This window comes from Haematobia irritans, unplaced genomic scaffold, assembly GCF_050003625.1.
Source record: "Haematobia irritans isolate KBUSLIRL unplaced genomic scaffold, ASM5000362v1 scaffold_6, whole genome shotgun sequence".
Lineage (NCBI taxonomy): Eukaryota > Metazoa > Arthropoda > Insecta > Diptera > Muscidae > Haematobia > Haematobia irritans.
Genome location: NW_027445819.1, coordinates 994,860 through 1,012,123, shown reverse-complemented (window position 1 = coordinate 1,012,123; position 17,264 = coordinate 994,860). Strand labels below are relative to the sequence as shown.

At 37.5% G+C, this 17,264-nt stretch overlaps 4 protein-coding genes across 4 annotated transcripts; all 4 read left to right on the top strand.

Annotated features, from left to right (window-relative positions):
- Positions 1-1,610: 1,610 nt before the first annotated feature.
- LOC142242737 (histone H2A) lies at positions 1,611-2,032 on the top strand. The gene has a single exon (XM_075314296.1). The coding sequence runs from the start codon at positions 1,658-1,660 to the stop codon at positions 2,030-2,032; it is 375 nt and encodes a 124-aa protein (XP_075170411.1). The 5' UTR covers positions 1,611-1,657.
- Positions 2,033-3,688: 1,656 nt separating this feature from the next.
- On the top strand, positions 3,689-4,099 carry LOC142242697 (histone H3). Its single transcript, XM_075314259.1, has one exon. It carries the CDS (start codon positions 3,689-3,691, stop codon positions 4,097-4,099), a length of 411 nt encoding a protein of 136 aa, XP_075170374.1.
- An 8,604-nt stretch (positions 4,100-12,703) lies between these two features.
- Positions 12,704-13,078, top strand: LOC142242771 (histone H2A). Its single transcript, XM_075314327.1, has one exon. It carries the CDS (start codon positions 12,704-12,706, stop codon positions 13,076-13,078), a length of 375 nt encoding a protein of 124 aa, XP_075170442.1.
- A 1,842-nt stretch (positions 13,079-14,920) lies between these two features.
- On the top strand, positions 14,921-15,331 carry LOC142242696 (histone H3). The gene has a single exon (XM_075314258.1). It carries the CDS (start codon positions 14,921-14,923, stop codon positions 15,329-15,331), a length of 411 nt encoding a protein of 136 aa, XP_075170373.1.
- The last annotated feature ends 1,933 nt before the right edge of the window (positions 15,332-17,264 follow it).

Below are 17,264 nucleotides of genomic sequence, written 5' to 3'. Positions count from 1 at the left end.
GCCGCACCCAAAAAGGCCAGTGGAGAAAAGAAGGCTGCTGCAAAGAAACCTTCTGCCGCTAAGAAGACAGCAGAAAAGAAGAAGACCGAAAAGGCTAAGGCTAAAACTGCCAAAAAGACCGGTACAGTTAAAGCTAAACCAGCAAAAACCGCCGCCAAGGCCAAGGCCTCCGCCACAAAACCAAAAGCACCCAAGGCAAAAACAGTAGCAGCAGCCAAACCCAAAAAGGCCGCCGCTGCCAAGAAACCAGCTGCTAAAAAAGCCGCCGCCAAGAAGTAAATTTTCTATTTCATGGCAGAATGATTATTTTCGATATTCGAAAGCAGTTTATCTAACAGCCCTTTTCAGGGCTACAAAATATCTTTGAAAAAGAGAACAAATTTTATGCAAACAATTTTGTTTTTTTACCTAATTTTTATTTAAATAAATATACATTGTACTTAATCTATTTTTCACGGTAAAATTGAAATTTATAATCACATGTTTTATGGGAATTTTTCCAAAACTGGATTAGCCAATTGGGATGTGGTAATAAACCGCAGCAATTAGAATTCTAGAAAAAAAGGTTTCATGTACCTACGCATAGAGTCATCATCAAAACTCTCTCTCACACACACACATCCTTTAACTACGCCATTTACAGTAATGCATACGATCAATGTAATAGAGTCTTTTACTCTGAGAAAAATATTATAGCGACGTTATTATAATGAAGAAAAATAAAAAGAAGAAATATTGAAGAAACAGTAATGAAATGCCAAATTAGAATTTTAATAGAAGTTAGACATAGTAATGAAATGCCATAATAGAATTTTAATAAAATGAAGATTACAACATTGAATTTATCTTAGTTGAAAAATCAATTATTTGTTATTATTCGATGGAAGATGTATTTATTTTTTTATTGAAATAAAATAAGGATATTTTGTTTTTAGTTGATCAACAAAGAAAATCTCTTTTTTAATGATTTTTGTGGCCCTGAAAAGGGCCTTTGATGGTGGAGGAAATAAATTTTCGACGAAATATAAAGCCATTTACTTGGAGCTGGTGTACTTAGTAACGGCTTTGGTACCTTCACTGACAGCGTGCTTAGCCAATTCACCGGGCAATAATAGACGAACGGCAGTTTGGATTTCCCGACTGGTGATGGTGGAACGCTTGTTGTAGTGAGCCAAACGAGAGGCTTCGGCGGCAATACGTTCGAAGATATCATTAACGAAACTGTTCATGATGCTCATTGCCTTTGAAGAGATACCAGTATCGGGATGTACTTGCTTCAACACTTTGTAAATGTAGATGGCATAACTCTCCTTACGCTTGGTGCGTCTCTTGGTCTTGTCACCCTTTGTGATGTTCTTTTGGGCTTTGCCGGCCTTCTTTGCTGCTTTACCACTGGCTTTTGGAGGCATTTTCACTAGTTATTATTTTTCACACAAACACTTTAACACTGCTTAGAGAAATTTGTGTGTTCGCAGCAGTGAGCACACATTTGTACCATTTCGTGCACAAGATATTCAGGTAGCGGAAAACGAGCAGCAAAACAACCCTCAAATGTATTAAATAGCTCGAACGAAAAGTATATAAAGAACTGACAACTAGCTAAACGCTATCATTAGTGTTTTGTGAAGTGAAGTGAAAAATAAAAAAATATTGAAACATGTCTGGACGCGGTAAAGGTGGCAAAGTTAAGGGAAAGGCAAAGTCTCGTTCCAATCGTGCTGGGCTTCAATTCCCCGTCGGTCGTATCCATCGTCTTTTGCGCAAAGGCAACTATGCTGAGCGTGTTGGTGCTGGAGCTCCAGTTTACTTGGCTGCTGTGATGGAATACTTAGCCGCTGAAGTTCTTGAATTGGCTGGTAACGCTGCTCGTGACAACAAAAAGACAAGAATTATCCCTCGTCACTTGCAATTGGCTATCCGTAATGACGAAGAATTGAACAAATTGTTGTCCGGTGTCACCATTGCTCAAGGTGGTGTATTGCCAAACATCCAAGCTGTTCTCTTGCCCAAGAAGACCGAAAAGAAGGCTTAAATTATCTACAAGAAAATGTAAATACAGACCATCGTATCTCTATCAAACAACAATCCGTCCTTTTCAGGACGACAAAACATTTTTAAAAAGAGAAAAAATATTTTCAAACAATATAATTTCATACATACTTTTTTCTGTAACAATAAAATTTACTATAAAAAATTTATATGAAGATATTCATCTGTTATGGCATCGAAATACATACATATATACATATATTTAGTTTATCGAAAAATTTCGCCACTTCATATTTTCATTGTGTTCCTATCTAATGTCATTTATTCCTAATATCGAAAAACAACAAATTCCCACCAATTTCATTAAGAGAACATTCGTTTTCTGAGCCGAAGTGTTTTTATTTTCATCTGTATCAACTCTGATTATTTACTACATATGTATCTTTTGTATGCTTTGGCAAAGCCGAAGTCTAGTAGGATCGTAAGTGTTCGTAACTTCTAGCGGGAAGTTGCAAATAGTTGATGACAGAGAAACTGTTTGTATCAATACATACATAACTGATTTCTGCAAAAAGAGAGTAAGAGCGTCACACAAAAGAACAAATGAGACTAGGATCGAGTACAGTGCAACATAGAATCATTTTCTTTGAAAAAAGAGAGTAAGAGAATCATAGAATCATTTTCTTTGGGGAATGGGACGAGAAATGACATATAGAGAATTGCATATATGTTTCGTATGTATTACATTCGTAGTGTTTTTCTTTTGTAGTGTATGTCATGTTTTTCAAGTGCCGACGGCAGAAAAATAGCATATTAGTCGCCTTTGGTAAGTCCATACATAATTGTTTGATTGTGTTAGTAACAATATTTTGCCGATGGTAAACAATTTTATTTAAACCAAGTAAATTTAAAATTTTATTATTAAAATAATTAAATAAATTTGTAACAAGATGATCTCTTTTGTAAATATATTTTGTGGTCCTGAAAAGGACCGATTGTTTTTGTATTAAAGTATTTAAATATTCTCCAAATAGCGTCAAGAAAATGTTTAACCGCCGAAACCGTACAAAGTGCGGCCTTGTCTCTTCAAAGCGTAGACGACATCCATAGCGGTGACGGTTTTACGCTTAGCATGTTCGGTGTAGGTGACAGCATCACGAATAACGTTTTCCAAAAACACCTTGAGGACACCACGGGTTTCTTCGTATATCAATCCAGAGATACGTTTTACACCGCCACGACGAGCCAAACGTCTGATTGCAGGCTTGGTAATACCTTGGATGTTATCACGCAACACTTTACGATGACGTTTAGCGCCACCTTTTCCCAAGCCTTTGCCACCTTTACCACGACCAGTCATTTTTCACTTTTTTTTTTTTTAAATTCACTTCACAAACGTTGCACAAGAACTAATACTGTTCCAACCTCATTTCGCTTCTATTTATACAAAAATGCCCTGAAATGCTTACTAATATTAATGACACGATCTACCCTCGGGTTCGTTCGTGTATACTTCGTGTTTATACAGGCAGCTGTAAGATACAATATTTCAATCTTTCACTACACACACCCTTAACTAACAGTTTGCGCGCTCAATTTTTCTATAAATATGGCGTTCATGCTCGGCACACAAGTAATACCTTTTTGACAGTGTTTGTGTTCATATCGTGAAGTGAAAAAAAAAAATATAAAGTGAAAAATGGCTCGTACCAAGCAAACTGCCCGTAAATCTACCGGTGGCAAAGCCCCTCGTAAGCAATTGGCTACTAAAGCTGCTCGTAAGAGCGCCCCAGCCACTGGTGGTGTCAAGAAGCCCCATCGTTTCCGCCCTGGTACCGTTGCTTTGCGTGAAATCCGTCGTTACCAAAAGAGCACAGAATTGTTGATCCGCAAATTGCCTTTCCAACGTTTGGTTCGTGAAATTGCCCAAGATTTCAAAACTGACTTGCGTTTCCAGAGTTCTGCTGTCATGGCCTTGCAAGAAGCCAGCGAAGCCTACTTGGTTGGTCTATTCGAAGATACCAACTTGTGCGCTATCCATGCTAAGCGTGTCACCATCATGCCTAAGGATATCCAATTGGCCAGACGTATTCGTGGAGAACGTGCTTAAATTTTTGACATATTAAAAGCCAACTTTTTTTACAAAAACAATCGGTCCTTTTCAGGACCACAATATTTTTATAAAAAGAGAAAAAATTTTTTCAATACTTTACAGTTGACAAGAATTTATTCTTTATTATTTGATATCAATAAACTATATTGCATTTGTGTTTTTTTTTTGTATTAGGTTGGAATGTTGTTATATGATGTAGATTTTGCTTTCCAATGGTTTTACATTTTTTCGTACTCATTCACAATTTATTTTCTCTTAATTTATTTTTTCAAAAGAAGAAAAGATATTAGTAGGAGGATTTGTTTCTTATTTTCATCTAATGCTACATTCAATGCGGCAAACATTTTATGAAATATTTTCTAACCCTATATGGCAAACTTTTCGTAACAAATCGGAGATTATTTTTGAATTTTCTAGGGTGTTTATTGTTTATATATTTCCAAATGTCGTTAGACTTAAATTTATTCCATCTGTTGTTATAATTCTTTTAGTTCTTTTTTTTGCGAAATTTTATATCAGAAATAGCCAATTACTTTACTTCTTAAAATTTGGCTAGAGGTGGTATATCAGCTATGGCAAATTTTTATTCATAGTATTTCGATTTAAAATTTTGTTAAAATGGTATTATAATCCGACATGTATTTTTTCTACGATGTTTTAATATTTTTCATATATATATATTTAATTTCTTTTGCAAATATTTTAATTTTATGGTTTCAACTATATTCAACATTGTTAACATCGCTGTACATGATATACCACACCTTCACGATTATTTTAACTTTTCGTTACAATTTGACACTTTTTATTAATAATGTTATATTTTAGTATAAATGTGTGATTTCTATTATATTTTTGAATGAAAATTTCCTAAAACATTTTTAGTTTTGAGCTTTGAAATTAATTTGCAGAAAAACTTTTATTCATGGAAAATATCCCAATATGATGAATTCCACTGTCATAGACGACATAATATAATTGAATATTTTACCATGAAAACTATGCAAATTGTATAATTTTTTCGTATTTCTTTAAAGAAAACATATCAAGATTCCCTATAATTTTTTTATTTTATACAATTTTCAATAAAAATAGTAAAATTTATATAATTTAGTTGGAAATTTATGATGACACTTTTATAAACTTACAACTCAAAAGATTATAATACTCTAGCCCTTCAATATTATTAATTGAAATTCTTTTTGTCATTTAGGTGGATATCTCTACTAGAGAAATGTGATAAATTCCAATTAAATATATTTACTATGTCATCATAAATTTAATTATTCTATCAAAACTTTTGTGAAAAAATTTATTCTCTTCCACACAAGAATTCACAAAATTTCGTAGCTGACTACTATGTACTTCTCATAATTCCGATGTACCCAAGAATAGCTAGTTCGAACGGTAAAAATCATATATAATAAACGTACACGCGTGTTAGTGTATATTAGTGCTTGAAGTGAATCAAAGTGAAAAACAAAAACATGTCTGACGCCGCCGTAGTTGAAGCCACCGCATCTCTAACCGCAGGTAGCGGAGACATGGAAATGGATATTGAGTACGACTTCGAGGTCACACACGATGGCGATACTGTACACGTCAAGAAGAAGCATTTTGACGGCATGGTTGCTCAACTGGCTGAATGCCGGAAAGCCATAAAGGAGAATGTCATCTGCCACCGTATCATCCAACGAATGGAAGCGCAGATGAATGCAATGAGCGAGGAGATAAGCCGATTGAAGGCTACTGGTGGCACAACGCCGGTGCACCAGCCCGGGTGCAAGAAGCCAATGCCCGGGGAGAAGAAGAAGGAAGAAGTGAAGGCAACGCCGGCCTCACAAGAAAAAGATGAAGGTAATCAGTGGACCACCGTCACCAAGAAGAAGGCCAAAAGGAAGGCCGTGGTACTATACGCTGGCCCTGTAATCGATGGAAAGACGCCGGAAGAGGCAAAAAGATCGAGGAAGTTGGAGAATGAAAACGAAAATAACGTGAGTAGAGTGAAAAATAGTGAAAAAAGTGTGAACAGTGTTTCGAAGACGGACAATCGCGAGTGTGAAGCTAGGGAAAAACGCGAGTCGACGGAGAAACGCGGAAAAAGTGAAAAAGTGCCGATCGTGAAAATTTATAACACGAATATTCGCGAGTTCGGTGAAAACCTAAAAACGTTGCTAGGCCATGACAAATTTACTTTGTCATTGCTCGGGCGTAATGGAGCTAGTGTTCGGGTCTCGACTTTAGAAGAGCATTCTGCTATTTTAAAGTTGATTAAGGAAAAGGCTATCTCTGCGATAACCTATTCCCCGAAAGGACAGGCTCACTCGGTCGTGATAGAGGGCTTGTCGTCATCGTTTAGCGATGGTGATGTGAAGAGTGCATTATGTGCTCTTCCCATTAACATCATTATCAAACGCGTCGTGAATCTAGGTGAAGGCAAATGGCTTATTCACCTAGATAAAGAATCGGATATCGTCGCGTTATACGGTGTGGAAAGATTGCTAAGCCATCGTGTCTACGTGAGAAAAGACACGAAGAAGGGCTTGACGCAATGCTTCAATTGCCAGAGGTACGGACATACCGCGAACGGTTGCAACATGCCTTACAGGTGTGTTAAGTGCGCGGGCGACCATGGTGCCGGTAAATGCACCATACCTAAGGGCGTTTCGAAACCGCGCGTCGTGGCTGTTAGGGACAGTAAGACAGGTGCGGTTAGTATGCAGCCTGAGTTCGTGCTCAGGTGTGCAAATTGTGGAGTGAGCGGTCACTCGGCAAATTCAAAGAATTGCCCTTACAGGCAATCTTTAATGGCTAAGCAGGCTGAGGGGAAAATCCCAAAGCCAGCCTCTACAGCCAACGCACGTGTTGCGGTCATAAAGGACAGCAACACAGGTAGGTCAGGTAGTAACAACGTTCGCGCGGGAATTTCCTACTCGACCGCGGTAAAACCACGTGCAGCTGCAGCTGTTACCACAGGTAACAGAGGTAGCAACGCCTCGTCGACCCTTACATCGACAGCTGGCTTGTTTGCCACTTTTGATGAAAAGTGTCGCGAGGCGTTTGGCAAGGATTTCCTTGCCTGTGCAAGTGTGTTGCGTCGACGTATGGATGACGTAAGAGCATTAATCACGAAAGGGGACATCTGCGGCGCTATGATGTCTGTTGTCGATTCTTTATGCGATGTCTAGGGAAATGAAAATAATCTTTGCAAATGTCAATTCAGTGGTATCACGACTGAAGAGACATTATCTAAAATTATTTTTAGATAGGCATTGTCCTGATGTCATGCTTATGGCCGAACATAAGCTGAATTCAGGACACGTGTTTGATATGGATGGGTATTCGATATATACCCAGATTAGGCGCGAACGCTCAGGGGGCGGTACGGCCGTGTTAGTTAGAGATTCGATGAAAAGCGAACGATTTGAAATAGAGTTAGGTTCGATAGAGGGAACGTGTGTAAAGATACATAGAATGGACGGTAACCATCTCTATGTTATCTCGTTATATTGTGCGCCAAATGCAAATTTCGTTGCATCAGATTTGGACACAATCGCATCATTGGCATCAGCCAATGATGTGGTCGTCGCGGCTGACCTCAATGCCAGGAATGTTGACTGGGGAGGAAGCACGACATGCGCTAGAGGCCGGTTAATTAGGGATTTTCTGTTGGGTTGTCCTGATTTAGGGATAATTCCAACAGAAGGACCAACAAGAATCGGTAGGAGCACCAGCTCTTTTATCGATATTTGTATGGCATCTGCTGGAATAATTGTTCCCAATGCCAATGGTCAAATTAGGACGTTAGACTATGAGTCTGACCATAGAGCCCTAGAGATTATTATCTCTAGTGGCGAAACGGTTGATAGGGAACGCGAATTAATTTATAATTTTCGGCGTATGGATAGGCGACGTTTTAATCGGTCGTTAAATAGGGCATTAGAGGGTTGTCAGCTGCCAGTGGATCGAAATGCGACTTGCTCAGAAATTGATGCTTGCATTGATACTATGGGCGAGGCATTTCGTGAAGCAATGGATGCATCTATTCCCAAGATTCGTCCTGGGAATAGAGGCCCAAGACAGCTGCCACCTCATGTCCTCGAGGTAATCGCTCGAAAGAAGAGGCTGAGAAGAACTCTTCATAGAACGACTAATCCTTTGAGGTATGATATACTCAAAGCGGAAATTCGCGAACTAGATTCGGTGATTAGTTCGGCTATTAGGGACTATGAAGAAGAGCGAAATATTCGCTTTCTTCGTAGTATCCGCGTTAATGATAGGGTATATAGCAGAGTTAAATCTGCTATCGGTTTAAATCGAAAAACGTCAATTCCTGATTTGAAAACAGATGATGGATTGACGATTTCGCAGGATTGCCGTAAAGCTGATCTCTTGGCCGACGTGGTACAAGGCGATTTAGCTGATGTGGCCGATCGGGGAATGCCGATTGACACAACCGTTAGGGAAAATACTTTTCCCTTGGTTGATAGAAATCCCTTAGTTCACTTTTCGCCGTTTCTTACGGCTGATGGTGAAATAAGGGACGTTAGTGCGAATAGAAATAGGTTCGTTTCGTGTGAAAGGATTAGGACAGCTTTGAGATCAAGAAAAAATCTCAAATCTAGCGGCGAGGATAAAATTCCTGACGTGGTGTTAAGGAAAACTGACCACCACACATGGACTTTTCTCGCGATTCTATATAACCACTGCTTGAACATTGGTTATTTTCCGGCCTTATGGAAAAGGGCGATCACCGTCCCCATCCTAAAGGCAGGAAAAGATCCAACGAGCAGTAAGAGTTATAGACCGATTAGTTTACTGTCATCGCTCGGTAAACTTTTCGAGTATTTCATACTCGACGGTATTAGGGAGACGCTAGATGATAGGTCGATCTTGTCTGATAGCCAATTTGGCTTTAGACAAGGCCTCTCCACAACACATGCGCTGACTGTGCTCGGTGATCATGTGGTTAGATCGCTCAATAGACGTCGCGTGACTATCGCCGTTAGTCTCGATTTCTCTAGGGCATTTGATAGTGTCTGGCATGATGCTCTCATATACAAAATGAGAGTATTAGGCTTTGATACTAGTTTATGTAGGATCGTCGCGGACTTTCTTAGGGACAGGACATTTAGGGTTAGAGTAGGCGATGACTACTCTAGCGATAGGGTTGTAAGGACTGGTGTACCCCAGGGCTCTTTACTGGGTCCAGTCCTCTACAACATTTTTATTAGTGACATACCGCAACCACCATCTGGAGATTTACTCCTGATATATGCTGACGACATATTCGTCGCAGCATCAGGAGCAGATGCAGCGGTTGTCAATGACAGATTGAATCAATACTTGGGTGAACTATCCACATATTTCGATATATGGCGACTAAGGCTTAATGTGGACAAGTGTGAAGGTGTGATTTTCAAAGGCAATAGGCGAAACTTGTATCCTCGCTCTAGAAGATACGAGCCAGCCATTGCAATTGGTGATCGTACCATTCGCACTTGTGAAAGCATTAAATACTTAGGCGTGATTCTCCAAGGCAGATTTGATTTTGTGTCGCATATTAGCTATCTTCTTGACAAGGTTAAGAGGATGTTCTTCTGCTATTTGAGCGTCTTTCGACGCTCAAATGGCCTGAGTAAGGAGGTGAAACTATTGATTTATCGACAAATCATTAGGCCAATCATCGCTAATGCTTTTCCAATTTGGTATGGAATTTCTTCACACCAAATGGAATTACTCAGGATATGGGAGAGAAGAATTTTAGCTTCTTGTGTAGGTTTAGTGCCTGTTAGAGGAGAGGATGGTGTATGGCGGAGACCTTCCAACCAATCCATCTACGACTCTGCAGAGATTGATAGGATTGATGTATTTCTGACTAGAAATGCATTAAATTTCCTAGATAGGGCATCTTTTGTAGATAATCCGCTAGTGAGGGGTTGCTTGGTAGAGGACATCAGTCCAGCCAATCTTCCTCATTTAACATATCGACCGCCGATATGTCTGTTACAGTTAGATAGACAGGGACTTCTCTTTAGGGATGAGAGGCTTGTGTTTTATCATCGACGATATGGTACGCTAGACGTGGACGACACTGTTTACAGTTTGGCACAATAGTAACTCTAAGGACAATTGTATATATTTTTTGATTTTTAGTTTTAAGTGATAGTTTTTAAGTAAATAATAGAAAAATGTTATGACCCCTGTTTTTATTAGTCATTTTTCAGGGAAATTTTGTTTAATTGAGAAAAAATTTGAAATAGAGACTAGCTTAAATAAATAGTTTAAGCCGTATTTTGTAATATTTAGATAAATTTAGAAAAGTATTATATATACGCTAAATATAAGAATCTATATATGTATGTATGTAGTTGAAAATTGTAGTTGTAAGGTTTCAACTGTAATAGTTTAGAAATTTTTGACCAATAAAACCTAAATTTTGAAATCTGAATCTGAAATCTGTTCGAACGGTAAAAATCATATATAATAAACGTACACGCGTGTTAGTGTATATTAGTGCTTGAAGTGAATCAAAGTGAAAAACAAAAACATGTCTGACGCCGCCGTAGTTGAAGCCACCGCATCTCCAGTTGCCGCTGTTGAGAAAAAGGCACCTAAAAAAGCTGCTGCCAAGGCAAAGAAGCCCTCTGCTGCCCCATCTCATCCACCAACCCAACAAATGGTCGATGCTGCCATCAAAACATTGAAAGAACGTGGTGGTTCATCATTGCCTGCCATCAAGAAATATTTGGCCAGCACCTACAAAGTTGATGCCCAAAAATTGGCTCCCTTCATCAAGAAGTATTTGAAAGGCGCTGTTGCCAGTGGAAAATTGATCCAAACTAAAGGTAAGGGTGCATCTGGTTCATTTAAAATGTCTAAAGCAATGAGCGCCGAAAAGAAGAAGGCCCCAGCTGGTGATAAGAAAAAGAAGGCTGCCGCACCCAAAAAGGCCAGTGGAGAAAAGAAGGCTGCTGCAAAGAAACCTTCTGCCGCTAAGAAGACAGCAGAAAAGAAGAAGACCGAAAAGGCTAAGGCTAAAACTGCCAAAAAGACCGGTACAGTTAAAGCTAAACCAGCAAAAACCGCCGCCAAGGCCAAGGCCTCCGCCACAAAACCAAAAGCACCCAAGGCAAAAACAGTAGCAGCAGCCAAACCCAAAAAGGCTGCCAAGAAACCAGCTGCTAAAAAAGCCGCCGCCAAGAAGTAAATTTTCTATTTCATGGCAGAATGATTATTTTCGATATTCGAAAGCAGTTTATCTAACAGCCCTTTTCAGGGCTACAAAATATCTTTGAAAAAGAGAACAAATTTTATGCAAACAATTTTGTTTTGTTACCTAATTTTTATTTAAATAAATATACATTGTACTTAATCTATTTTTCACGGTAAAATTGAAATTTATAATCACATGTTTTATGGGAATTTTTCCAAAACTGGATTAGCCAATTGGGATGTGGTAATAAACCACAGCAATTAGAATTCTAGAAAAAAAGGTTTCATGTACCTACGCATAGAGTCATCATCAAAACTCACACACACACACACATCCTTTAACTCTACGCCATTTACAGTAATGCATACGATCAATGTAACAAAGTCTTTTACTCTGAGAAAAATATTATAGCGACGTTATTATAATGAAGAAAAATAAAAAGAAGAAATATTGAAGAAACAGTAATGAAATGCCAAATTAGAATTTTAATAGAAGTTAGACATAGTAATGAAATGCCATAATAGAATTTTAATAAAATGAAGATTACAACATTGAATTTTTCTTAGTTGAAAAATCAATTATTTCTTATTATTCGATGGAAGATGTATTTTTTTTTTTTATTGAAATAAAATAAAGATATTTTGTTTTTAGTTGATCAACAAAGAAAATCTCTTTTTTAATGATTTTTGTGGCCCTGAAAAGGGCCTTTGATGGTGGAGGAAATAAATTTTCGACGAAATATAAAGCCATTTACTTGGAGCTGGTGTACTTAGTAACGGCTTTGGTACCTTCACTGACAGCGTGCTTAGCCAATTCACCGGGCAATAATAGACGAACGGCAGTTTGGATTTCCCGACTGGTGATGGTGGAACGCTTGTTGTAGTGAGCCAAACGAGAGGCTTCGGCGGCAATACGTTCGAAGATATCATTAACGAAACTGTTCATGATGCTCATTGCCTTTGAAGAGATACCAGTATCGGGATGTACTTGCTTCAACACTTTGTAAATGTAGATGGCATAACTCTCCTTACGCTTGGTGCGTCTCTTGGTCTTGTCACCCTTTGTGATGTTCTTTTGGGCTTTGCCGGCCTTCTTTGCTGCTTTACCACTGGCTTTTGGAGGCATTTTCACTATTTTTTTTTTCACACAAACACTGTTTACACTGTTCAAAAGAGAATTTTGTGTGTGCGCAGCGATGAGCACACATTTGTACCATTTCGTGGACAAGATATTCAGGTAGCGGAAAACGAGCCTCTTCGTGCAGCAAAACAACCCTCAAATGTATTAAATAGCTCGAACGAAAAGTATATAAAGAACTGACAACTAGTTAAACGCTATCATTAGTGTTTTGTGAAGTGAAGTGAAAAAGAAAAAACAATTGAAACATGTCTGGACGCGGTAAAGGTGGCAAAGTTAAGGGAAAGGCAAAGTCTCGTTCCAATCGTGCTGGGCTTCAATTCCCCGTCGGTCGTATTCATCGTCTTTTGCGCAAAGGCAACTATGCTGAGCGTGTTGGTGCTGGAGCTCCAGTTTACTTGGCTGCTGTGATGGAATACTTGGCCGCTGAAGTTCTTGAATTGGCTGGTAACGCTGCTCGTGACAACAAAAAGACAAGAATTATCCCTCGTCACTTGCAATTGGCTATCCGTAATGACGAAGAATTGAACAAATTGTTGTCCGGTGTCACCATTGCTCAAGGTGGTGTATTGCCAAACATCCAAGCTGTTCTCTTGCCCAAGAAGACCGAAAAGAAGGCTTAAATTATCTACAAGAAAATGTAAATACAGACCATCGTATCTCTATCAAACAACAATCCGTCCTTTTCAGGACGACAAAACATTTTTAAAAAGAGAAAAAATATTTTCAAACAATATAATTTCATACATACTTTCTTTCTGTAACAATAAAATTTACTATAAAAAAATTTATATGAAGATATTCATCTGTCATGGCATCGAAAAATTTCGCCACTTCATATTTTCATTTTGTTCCTATCTAATGCCATTTATTCCTAAAGGTGAGTACTATGTTCGAGTTTTTCACCAAAACACTAAATTAAAAGTGCAAAAATATATATGAAGACGATAACATTTTTATCAAGTCTCTTCAAATTATGGATGGAAAGGATCCAATGTATTGATTGCGAACCATTTAATATTTCAAAATTAATTGATTAAAAAAAGTAACCGTGAAAATAAGCTGGTTTTCAGCTTGAAAACTGAACATAGTACTCAGCTTAATATCGAAAAACAACAAATTCCCACCAATTTCATTAAGAGAGCATTCGTTTTCTGAGCCGAAGTGTTTTAATTTTCATCTGTATCAACCCTGATTATTTACTACATATGTATCTTTTGTATGCTTTGGCAAAGCCGAAGTCTAGTAGGATCGTAAGTGTTCGTAACTTCTAGCGGGAAGTTGCAAATAGTTGATGACAGAGAAAGCTGTTTGTATCAATACATACATAACTGATTTCTGCAAAAAGAGAGTAAGAACGTCACGCAAAAGAACAAATGACACTAGGATCGAGTACAGTGCAACATAGAATCATTTTCTTTGATTTCTGCAAAAAGAGAGTAAGAGAATCATAGAATCATTTTCTTTGGGGAATGGGACGAGAAATGACATATAGAGAATTGCATATATGTTTCGTATGTATTACATTCGTAGTGTTTTTCTTTTGTAGCGTATGTCATGTTTTTCAGAAAAATAGCATAGTAGTCGCCTTTGGTAAGTCCATACATAATTGTTTCATTGGGTTAGTAACAATGTTTTGCCGACGGCAAACCAAATGTTTGTAATTTTATTTAAACCAAGTAAATTTAAAATTTTATTATTAAAATAATTAAATAAATTTGTAACAAGATGATCTCTTTTGTAAATATATTTTGTGGTCCTGAAAAGGACCGATTGTTTTTGTATTAAAGTATTTAAATATTCTCCAAATAGCGTCAAGAAAATGTTTAACCGCCGAAACCGTACAAAGTGCGGCCTTGTCTCTTCAAAGCGTAGACGACATCCATAGCGGTGACGGTTTTACGCTTAGCATGTTCGGTGTAGGTGACAGCATCACGAATAACGTTTTCCAAAAACACCTTGAGGACACCACGGGTTTCTTCGTATATCAATCCAGAGATACGTTTTACACCGCCACGACGAGCCAAACGTCTGATTGCAGGCTTGGTAATACCTTGGATGTTATCACGCAACACTTTACGATGACGTTTAGCGCCACCTTTTCCCAAGCCTTTGCCACCTTTACCACGACCAGTCATTTTTCACTTTTAAATTTCACTTCACGAATGATGCACAAGAACTAATACTGTTCCAGCCTCATTTCGCTTCTATTTATACAAAAATGCCCTGAAATGCTTACTAATATTAATGACACGATCTACCCTCGGGTTCGTTCGTGTATACTTCGTGTTTATACAGGCAGCTGTAAGATACAATATTTCAATCTTTCCCTACACACACCCTTAACTAACAGTTTGCGCGCTCAATTTTTCTATAAATATGCGCGTTCATGCTCGGCACACAAGTAATAACGTTTTGACAGTGTTTGTGTTCATATCTTGTGAAGTGAAGAATTAAAGTGAAAAATGGCTCGTACCAAGCAAACTGCCCGTAAATCTACCGGTGGCAAAGCCCCTCGTAAGCAATTGGCTACTAAAGCTGCTCGTAAGAGTGCCCCAGCCACCGGCGGTGTCAAGAAGCCCCATCGTTTCCGCCCTGGTACCGTTGCTTTGCGTGAAATCCGTCGTTACCAAAAGAGCACAGAATTGTTGATCCGCAAATTGCCTTTCCAACGTTTGGTTCGTGAAATTGCCCAAGATTTCAAAACTGACTTGCGTTTCCAGAGTTCTGCTGTCATGGCCTTGCAAGAAGCTAGCGAAGCCTACTTGGTTGGTCTATTCGAAGATACCAACTTGTGCGCTATCCATGCTAAGCGTGTCACCATCATGCCCAAGGATATCCAATTGGCCAGACGTATTCGTGGAGAACGTGCTTAAATTTTTGACATATTAAAAGCCAACTTTTTTTACAAAAACAATCGGTCCTTTTCAGGACCACAATATTTTTATAAAAAGAGAAAATTTTTTTTCAATACTTTACAGTTGACAAGAATTTATTCTTTATTATTTGATATCAATAAACTATATTGCATTTGTGTTTTTTTTTTTTTTTGTATTAGGTTGGATATGAAGGGAATGTTGTTATATGATGTAGATTTTGCTTTCCAATGGTTTTACATTTTTTCGTACTCATTCACAATTTCCATTTTTTCGTACTCATTCACAATTTATTTTCTATTAATTTATTTTTTCAAAAGAAGAAAAGATATAAGTAGGAGGATTTGTTTCTTATTTTCATCTAATGCTACATTCAATGCGGCAAACATTTTATGAAATATTTTCTAACCCTATATGGCAAACTTTTCGTAACAAATCGGAGATTATTTTTGAATTTTCTAGGGTGTTTATTGTTTATATATTTCCTAAAGTCGTTAGACTTAAATTTATTCCCTCTGCTGTTATAATTCTTTTAGTTTTTTTTTTGCGAAATTTTATATCAAAAATAGCCAATTACTTTACTTCTTTGGCTAGAGGTGGTATATCAGCTATGGCAAATTTTTATTCATAGTATTTCGATTTAAAATTTTGTTAAAATGGTATTATAATCCGACATGTATTTTTTCTACGATGTTTTAATATTTTTCATATATACATTTCATTTCTTTTGCAAATATTTTAATTTTATGGTTTCAACTATATTCAACATTGTTAACATCGCTGTACATGATATACCACACCTTCACGATTATTTTAACTTTTCGTTACAATTTGACACTTTTTATTAATAATGTTATATTTTAGTATAAATGTGTGATTTCTATTATATTTTTGAATGAAAATTTCCTAAAACATTTTTAGTTTTGAGCTTTGAAATTAATTTGCAGAAAAACTTTTATTCATGGAAAATATCCCAATATGATGAATTCCACTGTCATAGACGACATAATATAATTGAATATTTTACCATGAAAACTATGCAAATTGTATAATTTTTTCGTATTTCTTTAAAGAAAACATATCAAGATTCCCTATAATTTTTTTATTTTATACAATTTTCAATAAAAATAGTAAAATTTATATAATTTAGTTGGAAATTTATGATGACACTTTTATAAACTTACAACTCAAAAGATTATAATACTCTAGCCCTTCAATATTATTAATTGAAATTCTTTTTGTCATTTAGGTGGATATCTCTACTAGAGAAATGTGATAAATTCCAATTAAATATATTTACTATGTCATCATAAATTTAATTATTCTATCAAAACTTTTGTGAAAAAATTTATTCTCTTCCACACAAGAATTCACAAAATTTCGTAGCTGACTACTATGTACTTCTCATAATTCCGATGTACCCAAGAATAGCTAGTTCGAACGGTAAAAATCATATATAATAAACGTACACGCGTGTTAGTGTATATTAGTGCTTGAAGTGAATCAAAGTGAAAAACAAAAACATGTCTGACGCCGCCGTAGTTGAAGCCACCGCATCTCCAGTTGCCGCTGTTGAGAAAAAGGCACCTAAAAAAGCTGCTGCCAAGGCAAAGAAGCCCTCTGCTGCCCCATCTCATCCACCAACCCAACAAATGGTCGATGCTGCCATCAAAACATTGAAAGAACGTGGTGGTTCATCATTGCCTGCCATCAAGAAATATTTGGCCAGCACCTACAAAGTTGATGCCCAAAAATTGGCTCCCTTCATCAAGAAGTATTTGAAAGGCGCTGTTGCCAGTGGAAAATTGATCCAAACTAAAGGTAAGGGTGCATCTGGTTCATTTAAAATGTCTAAAGCAATGAGCGCCGAAAAGAAGAAGGCCCCAGCTGGTGATAAGAAAAAGAAGGCTGCCGCACCCAAAAAGGCCAGTGG